This window comes from Dipodomys merriami, unplaced genomic scaffold (genome assembly GCF_024711535.1).
Source record: "Dipodomys merriami isolate MVZ:Mamm:240054 unplaced genomic scaffold, mDipMer1.0.p SCAF_4, whole genome shotgun sequence".
NCBI classification, from domain to species: Eukaryota; Metazoa; Chordata; class Mammalia; order Rodentia; family Heteromyidae; genus Dipodomys; species Dipodomys merriami.
In genome coordinates, this window is record NW_027205603.1 from 4,773,972 (window position 1) to 4,788,650 (window position 14,679).

General features: G+C 44.9%; 1 protein-coding gene across 8 annotated transcripts in view; it reads right to left on the reverse strand.

Annotated features, from left to right (window-relative positions):
- The window catches only part of Frmd4a (FERM domain containing 4A), a 526,608-nt gene that overhangs the window by 72,618 nt on the left and 439,311 nt on the right, over window positions 1–14,679 (reverse strand). For all 8 annotated transcript variants that reach the window (XM_069990391.1, XM_069990392.1, XM_069990393.1 and 5 more), the window contains 3 exons: window positions 13,342–13,407; window positions 13,000–13,057; window positions 8,067–8,153 (listed from right to left, as the gene is read on the reverse strand). In XM_069990391.1, the coding sequence (XP_069846492.1) occupies window positions 8,067–8,153; window positions 13,000–13,057; window positions 13,342–13,407 (211 nt within the window). The remainder of the gene's footprint in view (window positions 1–8,066; window positions 8,154–12,999; window positions 13,058–13,341; window positions 13,408–14,679) is intronic.

The window sequence follows — 14,679 nt, forward strand, 5'->3', positions numbered from 1 at the left end:
CACACTGAATAATTTACCAGGGTCATGCTGTTGGGAAGTAGCCCATGGTTAATGTTATGTTTCCTGTAAATATGATTTTCCCTTCCTGTCTCATCATCTCATTGAGTTCAAAAATCTTCCCGCATAAGGGGGAGGTGGCACTGAGGCGCCAATTCCCAGATTCAGTGGCCCCTTCCCCCACCCCATCTTTGAAATACTCTAAGGAGTCTCAGGAAGCAACGCTGGTTGATTGGGGATGGGGGCAGGCCAATTTCTCTGGTTCCTTTTTCTAATGGCTCAGGAGGGACCCTGTAGTGTTCCTAATTGTGCATCTAAGTGTACATAAAAGCCCCCCTAATTACGCATCAAATAAATAAGTAAATGCTGTCTGCTGGGTACATAACAAAGCCTGATGTCGCCATTGGTTCCCAATGGAGAGCTTTCATTCAATACAGGCTGAGGAGTGCGCTGAATCGGTAAGCACTGATTTACAGATATTGAATCCTCTGTCTGGGAAGGTTTTTGTGAATCACGTTCTTCCTATTTGCTCTCTGGTGCTTTGAGCCTCAGACACGGCCTGCATGATGGATGACTTCTCTCTCTCAAGCCCCGTTCAGAAAAAAATTTTATTTTAACTTATCACAGCTTCTGATTGTCTGTAGGTTATCCCGAGTCCTGGAGAGTAAAAAATACAAGCATCCAGCAGGAAAGAGGGCTCTGCTTAGGTCTAATGGGGCAGTTAGTGGGGTCTTTGGTGGGGAACAGTCTGACCTTCCCACACCTCTGGGACTGAAGTGGCCAAGAGGGGCTGAATGTCACAGAGATTAGAGTTCTGCACTGCCTCCAGGTTTGATCTAACAGAGGTGGGAGACCTCCCCTCCCACATAGGGTGCCACCCTTGCTCCCAAGTGAGATAGACTTATTTATCTTTGCTCCCTGGGACCAGAGTTAATAAATGACACCTCTTCAATATGAAATATAAGCATTTCACTCAAATGTTTTCATCAAAGAAAGAGGAAATATGTGTGTGTATGTGTGTGTCTGCGTGTACTATGTTGGGGATTAAACTCAAGATCTCACGTTTACTAGGCTAGGGCTTTTACTACTTAAGCCATGGGGCTAGAGAGCCCTTTTACTTTCAGAGTTTTCCTGGGCCCACTTTGGATTGGGATCTTCCTCTATCTCCTGAGTAGCTGAGCTGACAGGCTTAGACCACCATGCTTGGCCAATACACAAAAAAGAAACAGTCTTGGGGCTGGGAATGTGGCTTTGTGGTAGAGTGCTTGCCTCGCGTGCATGAAACCTTGGGTTTGACTCCTTAGTGCCATATAAACAAAAAAAATAAAATAAAATTACATTTAAAGAAAAGGCCTACCTTCTTTCCTTCTCTCCTTCCTTCCTTCCTTTCCCTTTCTTTCTCTCCATTTCTTCCCCTTCTTCTCCCTCTTTGGTGGTCCTGGGATCTGAACCCAGGGCATGCTGGTGGATGTGCCCTGTACCACAGACGGCCACTCCCTTCACCAGGAGGAGGATATCGTTCATCAATCAAGGAAGATGGAGTGACAAACATTGCCTATGTTGCGAGTGCAGCTTCTGGCAGCTGGACTCCTTGCCACCAGACCAGGAAGCCATGTTGTCTATGCCACGTGCTCACTCTCACACTTACAGAACGAGTACTTAGTGCACGGTGCCACTGAGCTTTTGGGCAATCAATATAACATCAAGGTTCAGGTGGAAGATGTGTCTCACTTCCAAAAGCTTTTTTTTTTTTTTTTTTTTGTCGGCCGTGGGGCTTGAACTCTGGGCCTGGGCGCTGTCCCTCAGCTCTTCAGCTCAAGGCGAGCGCTCTACCACTTGAGCTACAGCGCCACTTCCAGTTTTCTGGTGGTTTATTGGAGATAGGAGTCTCACGGTCTCTCCTGCCCGGGCTGGCTTTGAACCGCGATCCTCAGATCTCAGCCTCCTGAGTAGCTAGGATTACAGGCGTGAGCCACCAGCGCCCGGCCCAAAAGCTTTTCATGGACACATTCTATTTCTTCCCTTCCTGCCGGGTTGCGGAACTGGTAATACCAAACCTCCTGGCCAATTTTGGCCCAAAGTACTTCTGCAAAATGTGTAGGCTGACATAGCCCTGCCTGAAGGAGGAAGACAAAGGATGTATTCTTGGAGGCACTGCAAACAGAGCCATGGCAGAGATGTACTCTGAATCCTGTCTCTATGCTGTTCAAGTTTTTCTGCAGATAGTTTTAAGCAGTAGGAAGTAGACATTTGTCCTGCTGTCCAATTGTGAAGTATTAGCAGGTTTTTAACTTATACTCCCACCCCTATCTCTAAGCCTGCACTCAAAGTTCCTGTTCCATTAGGGGGTTAGAAGGAGAACCCAGTGAGGAAGCTCACTCTTTAAGATGTAAACTTGGTAAGAAGCATTTAGTCAACAAAATCACTGAAATGCCATAAAAAAAAAGAATCATTCTTCCTTGTACAATGGGCAAAAACTATGGAGCAGCCAACTTAACTGTGGATAGTTGCTTTTCCGCTTTTAACGTCTGAAGTCTTTGTACTTGGCCATAAATGCATACTAAGAAAAAGCTTTACCCACATGCCAGTGGGACTCTGTCTTATCATTCTCTGATGCCAATAGCACTCTATCTTGTCAAGTATTAGCCCCTCATTTAGGCAGTGTTTCCTTGCACAAGGAATTCTGAACCTAGGCTACAATAGGGTAAAATAATCTATGGAGCCACAAGCTTTAATTTCTTTTTCTTTTTCTCCTACTACAACTTTGCTATTTCTGTCTCCAGTGTTAAACCAAGCCAGACACAGCACTGTCATCAGCTCTGTCCTATGATACTACCTTGTGCTACATAGAAACTCTACCAAGACGAGTAACTACAGGAAAGAAGAGACACAACACAATAATGAAAAAGGATGTCTCTAGGTGTTACATAGTGTGTGAGTAGAGTGAGAATTCAGAAATGGGGAGGAGGCAGAAGGTGGAGGAAAATGTCATTGGGTGAAACACTGAAGTAGGGTTTCCTAAGAACTAATGAGAAGCTATTTGATGGCTTATCAACAATTCTTCAACCTATCCTCAGATACCATTTGGGGTCTCACAGTCGTGTGTGTGTGTGTGTGTGTGTGTGTGTGTGTGTGTGTGTGTGTGTGTGTGTGTGTGTGTGTGTGTGTGTGTGTGTGTGTACCATTTAGGGTCCTCACAGTCGTGTGTGTGTGTGTGTGTGTGTGTGTGTGTGTGTGTGTGTGTGTGTGTGTGTGTGTGTGTGTTGGGATGGAGGATTGAACTCTAGGCTTCATATTCTTGCTCTATTCTTTCTGCTCATTGATAGTACTCTACCACTTGGACCGTGCCTTCAGTTCTGGCTTTTTTGTTGGTTGGAGGTAACAATCTTATAGATTTATCTGTCTGTGCTGGCTCAGAACTGAGAGTCTCTTATCTCAGCCTCCTACCTACCTAGGATTACAGCTGTGAGACACTGATACTTGGCTTCCTCATATTTTTAAAAGTACCATATCAATAAGCAAGGGTCATTGTTCTTGGGAATGTGCAGATATTACATGGTTCAACTTTGCTTTTAACATTCTTTGCTGCTCTTTTTTTTTTTTTTAACATTTTCGGGGGGCCATTCTTCTCAATGTTTTTCTAAACACTTTGGAAGTCGGTTTTCAGAAGTTCAATATTTCTAAACTCTTTAGAACATAGTCAAAAGCCAAACTATAGGCTCTGAGACATTTCCACAAGTCTAGCTCTTCCTGACATGACATATACCCTGAAGGGGAAAAAGTCTTGTTTGTTGTTGTTGTTGTTGTTCTGTTTTGCTTTTCTGCTTTACTTCACTTACTTCTGTTGGTACTGGGAATTAAACTCAGGGCCTTGCACTTGTTAGGCAAGTGCTCCATTACTTGAAACCATAATCCAGTCTTTCTCTTTCTAATTTTTCACGTAGGGCTTCCTACTTTTTGCCTGAGCCAACCTAAGACTGAGATCTTGTTTCCTCTGCTTCCTAAGTAGCTGAGCCCACAGGTATGAATCACCACAGCTGGCTTGTTTTTGAGATAGGATCTCGCTAACTCTCATCTGGGCTGGTCTCCAATCTTGGTCCTCCCAATGTTCAGGAATAGTAAGCATGTTCCACCATGCCCAGCTATTTTTAAAAAAATTAACAAAAAATTAAGTCCAGAGGCTTGCATTAAGAGTTGAGCTTCATGCCAGACTTGAGTAAAAAAGCTAAGGGACAGTGCACAGGCCCTGAGTTCAAACCCTATGACCAATACAAAAATAAAAACAAAATACCCACAAAAACAAAACAAAACAAAAGAAACCCAGGAGTTGAGCTTGAATAAATCTAGGAAGCCACTTGTTCTGAAGGTCTGGATAGCAGATGGTAGAAGGTGATTAGAAGTGGATATCCCATGTTTTACCCACCTGCCCAAAGCCACTGAAAAAAAAAATTCAGTAGTAGCTGGGCACCGGTGCTCACACCTATAATAAGCCTAGCTACTCAGGAGGCTGAGATCTGAGGATCCTGGTTCAAAGCCTGCCCAGGCAGGGAAGTCCGTGAGACTCTTATCTCCAATAAACCACTCAGAAAACCGGAAGTAGCACTGTGGCTCAAGTGGTAGAACACTCGCCTTGAGCTGAAGAGCTGAGGGACAGCGCCCAGGCCCAGAGTTCAAGCCCCACAACTGACACAAAAATAAATAAAAAATAAAATTAAAAAATTCAGTGATATAGGGTAAACTCGAAATCAGAGTGACAAGCTACATCCTTACCCTTGGAAAGCAAGGACCAAGCTGTCTTGCCATTTCTGGATAGCCAGCCTCTACCATCCCTCGCGAGTTTGGGAGGCGTGTTTTTGGTGGGCCATATGGCAACACGGCTGCAGATCGCCTTAGCTCGGTGCTCAAGGTGACCTGTGCATCCCAGAGAATGCCTCCCAGCCCTTCAGAGGGAAGGGAGGGGTTAGAGAGGAGGCTCCACCCTGCATTGCCTCTACTTGAATGTTGGCCCTTAGTTCCAGGGGCCCATGGGACCTGGCTGCCCTAACCAGGTCAGAGTGTCAGCGAGGGCCTCCTCTGCCTTGGGCTGAGAACAGCTGCCCATGCTGGAGAAGCAGCTGCTGTTGAAGATGTCTCTGAGTGCTCAGAGCTGGGCGCTGTTCCATTTCCGGAGCATTCCCTGGAGGCTCAAGGTGGCAGAGCTGTGCCCAGCCCCAGTGCCAGGAAGGAGAGGCTCCACGGGGGTGGGGGATGGGAGGGGAAACCCCTCTTGTGCAGTTTGCCCAGCCTCTGGAGGGCATCCCCTACTATCCCTCCCTAGCTTCCATCTCTTGGTACAGTCATGGTTTACAAATTCTGCACACCCTTGAGCCCTGAGAGAACACACTAATGCTCCCGGTGAGAGATCTCAGGATACCGAGACTCAAGCCTAGCCCTGTCCTAAACTGCACTCAGAAACCCTCCCACCAGGCTTCCCCCTCTAGGCCTTGGCCATTCAAGAAGCCTGGTAGTACTTGTGAACAACTTCTCTTCTGAATGTTCTTCCACCAGAGTTGACTAATGCCTTCTAAACATCTTTCTATTTCCTTCTTCCAAACCTCTAACTGAAAGCCACGCTCAAACTCCTATCCATCCTGACCCACACTGTAGGGACAATGTCCTGGATTTCAGGTCTTGCCTTGTGTTCTTTCATCCACCCTTTACGCAGCTGCCAGAGGCACGGTCCCAGGTCAGGGGGGCTCCGACATGGACGTGTACCCTTGGCTGCAAATGGTGTCATGAAACCACCTCATCTGTGGATCCGTAACATGTGGTTTTGACGAGGTGTGGTAGAAATCAACAGAAAGAAGTTACTACAGCAGGTATTTCTGAATTTCCATTCGCACAGTGGACCTGCTTGGGCAGTCCTGAGATATCATGAGTTGTGTATAAATCATTGTGTGACCTGTTGAGTGCTTCCTTGCCCTTAATTCTGTGAAAATCTGTTTCTCCAAAGCAAATGGTACCCCCCAAAGCAAGCTCAAAGCGAATGCGCTTCATCGAAGGGAAAGAGTGGGAATTGGAGATGTGTTCAAAGCTGATATGTCTGTCTGTGGCAGAGGTTGGATGGTGTTAAGGGAGAATGAATGGAACATCCACAGTACAGAACTGAACTCTGTGTATCCTGAGCATGCGTGGTTTGTCCTCCATGGAGCATTCTTTGCAGAGTACCAAAGGTCTCTTTGTGGGTACCAAAAGTCCACTGTACTCTGTGCCTCCTGTTGCCTAGACAGTATGAAGTTTTGTCTTGTCAGAGCTGGGCCCCTCTGGGCCTCCTTGCCAGCTGGTATGCTGTGCTCCCCTAATAGCATGCTGCCTATCTCTGTGCTTCCAGCTGGCCTCTCTCTCTCTTTCCTAAACACCCCCCATCCATTCACATGGGGCTGCAAAGCTCTTATCATCTTCCTGACGCAGCCCAACTTCCCATAGGCACCTAGCTTCTTCTAGATTTTCCAGCCTAGACAATACTACTAATAATTTATCCTAGTGCTAAAATAAAATATAAATTATTAATATAAATTATATTTATGAAACATTATATATATAGTATAATAGTGATCATTGGTCCTGGGCTTTACATTGACCAAGTACTACCCCATTAGTTTTCAAGTCTTCATTAGGATCACAATCAGAAAAGTGAAGAAGGCTTATACACATCAATGCATTGATGAGAACAGATTTGAATACTTGTTAACATCTCTTAGCTTAGAGAGAGCTGGAGATGTAACTGCCGAGGGCCTCAGCAATCCACCTCGACCAAGGTCTTCCACCTATGTGCACGCAAGAGCTGAATATATTACAAGGACTAGGAAAAGGCTCTTGGGAGTGTCCTTGGGTAAGCAGAATAATCAGTCAAGCTAGCTGGAAAAAGAGAAGAGTCTTTGAAAACAGGAGGAGAAGAGAGAACTTAGCAGCTAACGCACAGAACATTAGGACGGCTCCATGGGAAAAAGCACAGAGGGAAGAGGAAGCAAGACCATAGGAAGGAGTATAGGTAGGTCCCACGACTCCAAAAAATGAAGACAGGAAAAAGGAGAACGCAGGGTCCACGTCATTTCTTGCCTCTAAAAATGAAAACAGGTTTTGGAAACCGCCACAAAAAGAAGACTATCCATTCCCACAAAGAACCAGGTTTCTGCTGAATTGTTCCCAGTAAATAATGCCTTCATATTTGTACGAGATTTTTACTAAGAACTTAAAATGATGTACAGATACACTGAGTGAAAATCCTTCCCACCCCAAGGACAGGTTTTAACCGGACAGAGAACAATAAGCTCAGATATGCAGTGTGGGTTTCAAGTTCAGTCATAGATTAAGACACTTAGAAAGCAATCAGGTGACACATGGACTATTACTACTTTCTCTCTCCTAACACCAGGGTGGTTTTCATAGATTTTTTTTTTGTACATATTCCAAGGTTTTGATCTGAACACCAGCTCTGTCATTCTCTGCCAGAGATTCTGAATGACAGCACTGGTCTCCAAGATATTTTTCCATTCTAAGTTTCCAATCTGTTTGGGTAAAGGAAAAGCAGAAAATTCCAAGATGGCGCGCCATCAAGCATTTTGTTTTGTATTTCCAATGACACTGAAGACCCTTCTCACCTTCCCTTGCCCTCTAGCAAATGGCTTTATTCTGTCATCACTTCTGTACCATAAAGTTATTTTGCAAGATTTTCAGGATCTCTTCTTACTCTCTACTTCACTTCCTTTTGACCTATGACCTCCTCCAACTTTCAGGAGTGACCTCAGGCTTCAAGAGTTCATTTTCCCAGAGTATATAGTCTTCCACAGTCCACTGGTTCTGAGAGATCTGACCCAAGGCATTTTACCTTAAAAGTTTCCTTAGAGATGAGAGAAAATATTTACCCAGAAAACTCAAGATAGGATTACCATGGAGTCATTTGAATACATAGCTTAGCTGGGAGACTGGCAAACACTTGGGTTTCACAGCGTTACCATTTTCAACTTGCTTCTACCTTGCTCCCCTCTCAAAATGTGAGCCACTCAGGGCACAGAGGAGATCCCCCTTACCTTCCTGGGCTTCACTTTATCATGGTAGTCGTACTGGAAGATTCCTTTGTAGCTCAGTCCCAGCCACCATGGTATCCCTTGCTTGTCCTACAATATCCAAAGGAGGGATGGTAAGTAAAAAATCAGAGGAGATAAACATAGGTCAAGGGATTTCCTGGCTCAGCTGACGACAAGGGGTGGTTCACTTTCCTTGGGATGGATGGAGCCCACCTGCCTACAGGTGTGCCCATTGAGGGCTGAGCTATATAGACACAGTGACGTGGACCAAAACCTGGACTGGAGAATTAGCTCTGAAGCACAGGCTTGGTCCCTCCCCCTCCCTTCTCCTCCTGGAGGTTAGGAGTAAGTGCTCCAGTCCAGTTTTTCCTTCTAAGACTTTAGGCTTTCTGGTCTGGGCCTCTCATGTATCACAAAAGAAAACTTGAAAGATATTGAGCAACCAAAAAATACAGGAAGGACATTCTGTGCAAAGAACTGATACTCACTTGTCAGAGCTAGAGGTACTCGCAGAGACCATGGGGGTCAGTGAGTTGGCCCTGCTTCAAGGTAAGTTAAGCCCTCCCCAGCTACCCTCAGCCAATGGTAGCATGGGCTGGAAGGAATCACCTCAGATGTCCTGTTCACTCATGGGGACAGCTGGGTGCCAGGCAGGATCTTAAAGTTCTTGTCATTGGACAATTCAAAACATTCTCAGGACTGAATTAGAAACATCAAATCCCTCTATTCATTAACAAGGACCCTTGTTAAATGAATACAGATTTATACTAATTCCAGGTCTCTGAATAATCAGATAGACCTCACAGATGATGGGTGTCTTAAAACTTCAGAATTTCTGTGATGGTTTTCAAACATTTATGAAGTATGAGTTATTTCTATGAAGTACAAAGATAAATGAGATAAACCTTGAGAAATGATTTGCAGCTTTAAAGGGTATATTATTTTGTGGTTCTAGGATTTGAATTCAAGGCCTATGCTTGCTAGGCAGATGCTTTACCACCCGAGCCTGGTACAACCCTCACCCCAATTGTTTTGCTTTGCTTTTGTTGGTGCTGAGGATTGAACCCAGAGCCTCACGTACACCAAGCATGTGTTGCCCTCCCACCACGCTACAAAATCTGAAACCAGTATAAAATCTTCATCCTCAACCACTGTCTTTGTAAGTAGACTGTCTTCTGCACTCATTTCAGGAAATAGAACAAGAGAAAACACAATGTTGCAGGTATGTTTTGTCATTACCCTATGATTGGGCACTCGTGAGGTTGTAAGGCTGCCAATCAGTGAGCTTGTTTCAAATGGGTTATTCTTGTGCTCCAGCACTCTTTTCCCAATAAATAGAAGAGCAATTGCTTATGTTTTGCGATTTCAAGAGCTAAACATTTAAAACACTCCTGGGGCCCTTTGAAAAAAATCATAAGCTCTGCTTTTGGTGTCTAACAAATAGAAAACTATTTGTGGAATGCAAAAACCAAAACCAAACCAAATCATATAGGTTAAGAGGCAGCCTTCCTGCTACATTCTAGAACCAGACCAAAGATGAAAGCCAGTTTAGAAATCAAAGAGAAGGTTCCTGTGTCTCAAATAGGCCTTTGCTATCCAGAAGATCTTCCATGGGGAACTTTCATGAGGAGGCAAATTTCTCAATCTCTTTTACGGATAAGAGATAGAATGGAGGGGGCTGGGATTGTGGCTTAGTGGTGGAGTGTTTGCCTAACATGCATGAAGCCCTGGGTTCAATTCCTCAGTACCACATGGGGGGGGGGGGGAAAGGGGGAGGAAGGGAGGGGAGAGAGTGAGAGAGAGAGAGAGAATAGAAACATTCCTCCACCCCCCTAAACATTCCCACAATTCCTCATGGTTTGATTTCTATGAAATGCTTTTAGTATCCCGTCAGGATCACCCGTTAGACCTAGATGGTCCTTTACAGCAACTGGAATACGGGCTCCATAGTTCTCACTAGCCTATGATTAACCCTGGCAAATTCTGAGCTTCTTTTTACCTAGACTTGAATTTCCTGTTGGGGACATGATTGCTCATTGGTTCCAGTGGCCACATGGCAGGGCACAATGTGGCCAGGGGTGAAGCCCACTTTCCTCATTTGGGAAAGAAGGCTAGATCACCCTACTTATGACCCTGCCTACGAACAGCATGGGGTGGGTGCGACAGCGGCAATACACTCTGTGAACGATGGCCAAAGAGATTAAGAGCTCTCACTGGTGAGAACAACTCTGGTGGGAAATCAAGAAAAATTTAGTCTCATCCAGGCAAGAATTTAGGCTGCTGGATGATACTGTATCCCCATGGGAGGCTGACAGCTCTAGTTCCAACCCTTGTTTTCATTTCATGCAACCCCTTGACTCATTTCCCAATATACAGTCATTCAGTAAATATTTACTGAGCATCTACTATGTGCCAGGTGCCACACTGTGTTCTGGGACTATGGAACAGAATACGAGACAACGTATTCTTTGCCATCAAAAGTCTGCTGTTTAGCACTCTGCGACATAGGCGATCCAGCGCATGCCAGTGGTACACAAAATACTCCATGAGCTGTCACGGAGGAGACAGAATGAAAGCAACAGGTGCACGTTTCAGTCTAAAGAAATTAAGAAGCAAACTGAAAGGAAACGAAACAATACTTGGAATAGTTGGCTGGCAAATGTATCTTGAGTTCAGAGAATTTTCTACTCTTTTTGGCTGGAATTTGGGCAATGGCTTCCTTAATCTTTTTATTGAGGGCCAATGAAGTCAGAACAAGGGAAATTTTCCTTCTTTTGTGTGTGTATGGGGGGTTTGCCAGGCCTGGGGCTTGAACTCAGGGCCAAGGCACTGTCCTTGAGCTTCTTTAGCTCAAAGCTAGCACTCTACCACTTGAGCCACAGCGCCACTTCCAGCTTTTTCTGTTTATGTGGTATTGAGGAATCAAACCCAAGGCTTCATGCATGCTAGGCAAGCACTCTACCACTAAGTCACATTCCCAGACTGTTGGCTTTGTTTTCTTCTGAGATCAGGACTGGGGCTCAGTATCTGTCACTTTCATTCATTCCCTGGCTGTCACTTTACCACTCTGAAACTTTCCTTCTTGTGAGATCACAGAGGTATACTTTAAAGGATAAATCTTACACTGGTACACTTTAGATGAAATTAAAGAGAATTTAGAATTAAAAGTCCAATTTCACATTGGACTTGCAATTACACTATGTAAAAACATAGCTCCCATCCTCTTTTTCCCCTCCCTCTCTCCCTTTCTTCCTTCCTTTCTGGAAGTACTGGGATTTGAACTCAAGGCCTTGTGCTTGCTAGGCTGGTGCTCTACCATTTGAGCCATGCCTCCTGCCCTGTTTTTGGCTGGTCATTTTTGAGATAGAGTCTTGTGAGCTTTTCTGCCTAGCCTTGAGTCTAGCTCCCTCTACCCTTAGCTCTTGGATAGCTAGAATAATAGGCATGAAGCACTGCCACCTGACCTCACTGGCAGTCATTCTTCTTACACAAGTGTGTGCCTAAGCTGCAATCTGTCTGTTTTAGGTTTCTCTTGGATGCTGGGATCGCAGGTGTGCTCTGCTGCCTCCATCTTCTCTCTGTGTAGATGGAGTCTTGTGGACTTTTCTGCCTGGACAGGCTTAGAACCATAGTATTCCCACTCTCAGTCTCTCATGTAGCTTTGGGTGTGCCCAGCTACGGATTGAATAGGGCATCTCACAACTTCTTTCTGGCTAGCTTTAGACCTCAATCCTCCCAACCTCAGCTTCCCTAGTAGCTAGAATTACATTTAAGCATCTGTAGATGCTTAAATAGTCATGTATTCAATCTGTCAGCCTGTTCTCCTCTTGAAGTTACATACATGAACTGGGCCACCAGAGAAATACTAGATTCTGCTGGAAGGTTCTGTTCTACAGTTTCCTATATTGCCCACAGTCTTTCTACCAAGATACTCCAGAGTCCCAATCTCCCAGGGTTCCTTTGAGACTGAAAGCATGTAGGGATTTATTCTACTATTTCACAAAAGAAAGCACTGAGTTCCAGTGACTGTATCAAGTGTCAGTACCTGAGGGGGAAATTCAGTTGCCCGATCTCCCTAGCATGCATTCTTCCTGACCAGCTTATGCTTACTCTTTTTTTTTTTTTTTTTTGGTCAGTTGTGGGGCTTGAACTCAGAGCCTGGGCACTGTCCCTGAGCTTCTTCGCTCAAGGCTAGCTCTCTACCACTTTGAGTCACAGCACCATTTCTGGTTTTCTGGTGGCTAACTGGGGATAAGAATCTTATGGACTTTCCTTCTTAGGCTGGCTACAAACCATGATCTTCAGATCTCAGTCTCCTAAATAGCTAGGATTACAAGTGTGAGCCATCAGTGCTTGGCTTCTTACTCCTTGTTTAAAAAGGAGGAAAAACAGGGCTGGGAATGTGGCTTAGTGGCAGAGTATTTGCATAGCATGCATGAAGCCCTGGGTTTGAATCCTCAGTAGCACATAAACAGAAAAAGTTGGAAGTGGTACGGTGGCTCAAGTGGTAGAGTGCTAGCCTTGAGCAAAAGAAGCTCAGGGACAGAGCCTTGGCCCTGAGTTCAAGCACCAGGATTGGCAAAAAAGGAAAAAAAAGGTGAAAAAAACCCTTCATAATTGTGTTACTGTATTGTTTAGTCTTTTTTTTCCCCCCCTTTCAGTTGTGGGGCTTGAACTCTGGACCTGGGTGCTGTTCCCTGCGTTCTTCAGTTCAAGGCGAGTGCTTTACTGCTTGAGCCACACCACCACTTCCGATTTTCTGGTGGTTAATTGGTTAAGAGTCTCAAGGACTTTTCTTCCAGGGCTGGCTTTGAACTGCAATCCTCAGATCTCAGCCTCCTGAGTAGCTAGGATTACAGGCATGAGCCACTGACACCCAGCTATACTGTTTAGTCTTTTAAGGGCAGGAGGTCACTTTCCAAGTGAGTTCGCTTACCTTCACAGCATAATAATGAACCCCATAGGTCGGGAGAGACTCCACGATGCTCATGTAGCTGTAGACAACACACAACATACACACAAACAATGCACACAAGGCTGGTTATTTCAGCAGAACTGGTACCAGAGACATGCTATTTTTATTCTTATTCTTTTGTATGTGTGATAAAGTTCTGGAGGGTGATGATTTATTTGCAAAATTGTTGAAAAACTCCCTTTCCCCAGATAGTTGTTTTCTAAGCAGAAGAGAACAACCTTACATATGATCTCTTTCACACACATACACACATATATACACACTCACACATATTCTTCATAAGTGTTGGGAAGGACCACTTACTTCACAATTGCTTGACCTCTCGTCTGTCCATTCAGTTTCTTGTAGTGCTCAATGACTCTGTCTTCACTGGAATCAAGAGAAAAGAATTCTGTTAGTAGAGGCCAAACATCCTGCTGACTGAGATGCTTCCCAGCATCTACTAAGCTTGATGGATCCAATCAAAAGCTCCATGGAACAATCCACTCTGGGAAAAAGATTTGTCTTCCAACAGCCTAAGTGAAATCTTTGGGCTATGGACTCTTTCTCTTTCTCTCTCTCTCTCTCTCTTCCTCCCCTTTCTCCTTCCTTCACCCACTTTTCTTTTCTTCCCTCCTTCTTTTCTTGTCTTTTTTGTCTGTCCTAGTGCTTGAACTCAGGGCCTAGGCACTGTCCCTGAGCTTTTGTGTTCAAGGCTAGTGTTCTACCATTTGAGCCACAGCTCCACTTCTGGCTTTTTGATGGTAATTGAAGAGTCTCACAGACTTTACTGTCCAGGCTGCCCTTGAACTGTGATCTTCAGATCTCAGCCTCCTGAGTAGCTAGTATTACAGACGTGAGCCATCAGTGCCTGCCCAGCTATAGATTTTCTGAGTGGGGTACTAGGCTGGTTTTTCCCCTCAGAGAACCCACACTCTCTAGAGAGCTTTATCTTGGACTTCTAGGAGAGAAGAAGCTATAAGTAGAGGCTACAGGACAACACCTTGCTTAAATTTCTTTATTCCCCTTCTATGCTACATGGACTCCAGCCTGAGGTAGAGGAGCCGTTGACTCTAATCAGTGTTCACGACCCCACTTTTCTGAAGAGTCTGAGATTTGGTGTTTCCAAGGAGGAAGGAAAGTTCTGTCATTTGGGCCTGGTTAACAAAAGCCTAAGGGAAACCATAAACCAGCTACCAGGATGAGATGGCAGTACCTTTACCTCTTGAAATCTTAGTTCTAAAGCAACTAGAGATTATTAGCTGGTTCTTTGATGTCAATGGCTAGTCAGGCAGATAAGAGGCAGTGGAGGGCAACCTGGGTACTGCCTTCTTGGAGAAGTGAGCTGGGAACAATGGCTGCTCCCACTGCTGCTTGGGAATCATGGGGACTGGGGGACAGGTGCAGACTGGAGACCTCAGGTCCCACCCCAAATCACCGCCTCCATGAGGCCTGGCCAAATGGTCTTTCTTCAACTATAGCCAAAGGGACCCTTTCAATCTTCCAGAAAAGCTCCAAGATGGGAGTGGTGTTACTCCTAGATGCATTCCTTTAAGATGCCATTTGTTCACCCATATTATCTATGATGAGTGGGTGTGAAGTCTTCTTTCCTTCAGTTAGTTCTGTTTATCCTTTCTAGCTCTGTCATCTTCGGGGTGAACT